Source organism: Vicia villosa, linkage group LG3 (assembly GCF_029867415.1).
Source record: "Vicia villosa cultivar HV-30 ecotype Madison, WI linkage group LG3, Vvil1.0, whole genome shotgun sequence".
Lineage (NCBI taxonomy): Eukaryota > Viridiplantae > Streptophyta > Magnoliopsida > Fabales > Fabaceae > Vicia > Vicia villosa.
Window position 1 is genome coordinate 88,122,368 of NC_081182.1, and position 2,442 is coordinate 88,124,809.

Here is a 2,442-nt window from a genome sequence, read left to right on the forward strand (position 1 = left end):
AAAATTCCAATCCAATACTGTTGTTAATAATTAATCATATTTATGTTGGAACAATAGGTAATTCTAGAATGAAGAAAATAGAGAGATATGAAGACGATTATATCACGAAAGAGGAAGTATTTTTATCATCCTATATGTTTTACATCATCACATGTCTATTTATAGACAAAAATTTACATCATGCGGTATGCGACGCTCTCGAATACTTGCTGGCACATTTCAACAACTATTTGATCTATTCAACAAAGTCGAGTACAACTAACTCTTACTCAACTAACTAACAAATTCTACTACGTCAAATACTGTTAAATTCGACTTTGACGAATATAGACTTTCCTACTTAAACAACGAATTATAGCTTCTAACGCACCACTTAATTCAGGTTTTCCAGGCTTCTTATCTCAATTATTCTCTTCAACTCATCATACTAATTTCTTTTCAAGGGATGATGAGTATATCAATTAGTTACCATTATGACTTACAATTCTCAAGTTCAAATCTTCCTTTATTTACTTGATCCCTAAGGAAATGATACTTTCTCTATATGTGTTTACTCCTACCATGACACACAAGATGGTTTTCCAGGTCATTAGCTGACTTGTTATCTAAAAAAAACTTCTTCTTCCTAAGTTCCATGATCTTGAGCTCTTCGAGTAAAATCTCTATCCATAATGCTTGGCATGCTTCATGAGAAGAAGCTACATACTAAGCTTTACATGAGGATAATGCCACAACACTTTGCTTTCTTGAGCTCTAAGAGACCAGATCACCTCCAATCATGAATAGATAGCGTGTAATACTCTTATTCTCATCATGATCTCCACTAAAATATGAATTAGTGTAGCCATGTACCTCTGCACTTGTGTTGGTGTTCTTCTGCCTTGGCATCAGCACACCATGATCAATTGTGCCCTTTATGTATCTTAGCACTTTCTTGACTGTAGTTAGAAGACTTTTTTTGAAGTTTCTCCATGAATATGCTCAACAACCAAACACTTTGGAAAATGTCTGGCATGGTGTTGCATAGATACCTTAAGACTTTGTTTGCGAGTTTGGAGTGAAGGGGAGGGGAAGGCTTCCGAAAACAAATTTAAAAAAATATAGAAAAATATTTGATATTTTTTGAAAAAAATAATTCTGTATACAATGATAAACGAGTATTTATCATTACTATATTTTAAATTTTCATAATAATATAACAACATAAAATATATTTGTAAAATTTATGTAAGCCCTCCAAAATCCTCATTCAATAAAAATTGAGTTCCCTTAAATTAGGGGGTTTTTGGTGTTATGAATAAAAGTAAATCCTCTAAAACCCTCCCAACCAAAATCATTCAATTCTTTCCACTCAATTGTTCCCTTTTTTCAAAGTCCTCCCTTCCCTTCCCTTGCATACTCTTTCACTTGTGTATTTAAACTCCATCCCTAGAAATATGAAAAATTTATCAGGTCAGACATTTCAAATTCCTACATCAGTTCAGTCTTGACCCTTTTTATCGCTACCTCATCTGCACCTGTGATCAGCAAGTCATCCACATACAAACATAGAATGACTTGACTGTGCCTGCTTGCATTGTAGACATACAATCCATGCTCTGAGATGAATTTAGTGAATCATACCTTGATCAAGAAACCATCTATTCTTTTGTTCCAAGCTCTAGAAGATTGATTCAAGCCATACAATACTTTTCTTAACACGCACACTTTCATTTCTTGCCCTTTGATCTCAAAACCGGGTTGGCTGACATAAACCTCTTTGTCCAATGGTCCATTAAGTAATAATGATTTTACATCCAATTAATTTACCTTAAATATTCTTCTTACTATAGTAGCTACAACAATTCTAATGATCTCTAATCTTGCAATAGGTGCATGGACTTCATCGAAGTTAATGTCAGGTTTTTGTAGAAAGCCTCTTGCCACTAGCCAAGCTTTGTACTTAGCAATATCACTATTTGGCCTAAGTTTGAACTTGTAGACCCACTTCATATGAATTAGCTTCTTACTTGATCTTTCCACTAGCTCCCAGGTCTTGTTCTTCTCAATTGCCCTGAGTTCTTCTTGCATGGCTGCCAACCACTTTGAATCATTCATGGCCTAATCCAAATTAATTGGTTCTGATTCAACCATCATCATCACTTATTCTATAAGGTCACCACATGCATCAATTACTTGATATGGAAATCTATCATATCCAGCTAGCCTTGTTGACTCCATTCTTATTCTAATGGATCTTATAACATTCTGCTCAAGTGGTTCTTCATTTTGCTGGTCTGCTTCAAGCACATTTGTGATTGTCTTTTGCTCATTTTGAATTGACCCTTTAGTCCAATTCCATAGTTTGATTTCATACAACAGAACATCCTTATTGATCATAATTTTATCATTATTTGGTGAATATAACTTGTATGCACCAGTTGAATGATAGCCTATGAGCAC

The 2,442-nt window shown here is 34.4% G+C and overlaps 1 protein-coding gene across 1 annotated transcript; it reads right to left on the minus strand.

Annotated features, from left to right (window-relative positions):
- Positions 1 to 1,368: 1,368 nt before the first annotated feature.
- On the minus strand, positions 1,369 to 2,097 carry LOC131658485 (uncharacterized mitochondrial protein AtMg00820-like). Its single transcript, XM_058927773.1, has 2 exons — positions 1,810 to 2,097; positions 1,369 to 1,428 (listed from the first exon to the last, which is right to left on the minus strand). Exons 1-2 carry the CDS (start codon positions 2,095 to 2,097, stop codon positions 1,369 to 1,371), a joined length of 348 nt encoding a protein of 115 aa, XP_058783756.1.
- Positions 2,098 to 2,442: the final 345 nt, after the last annotated feature.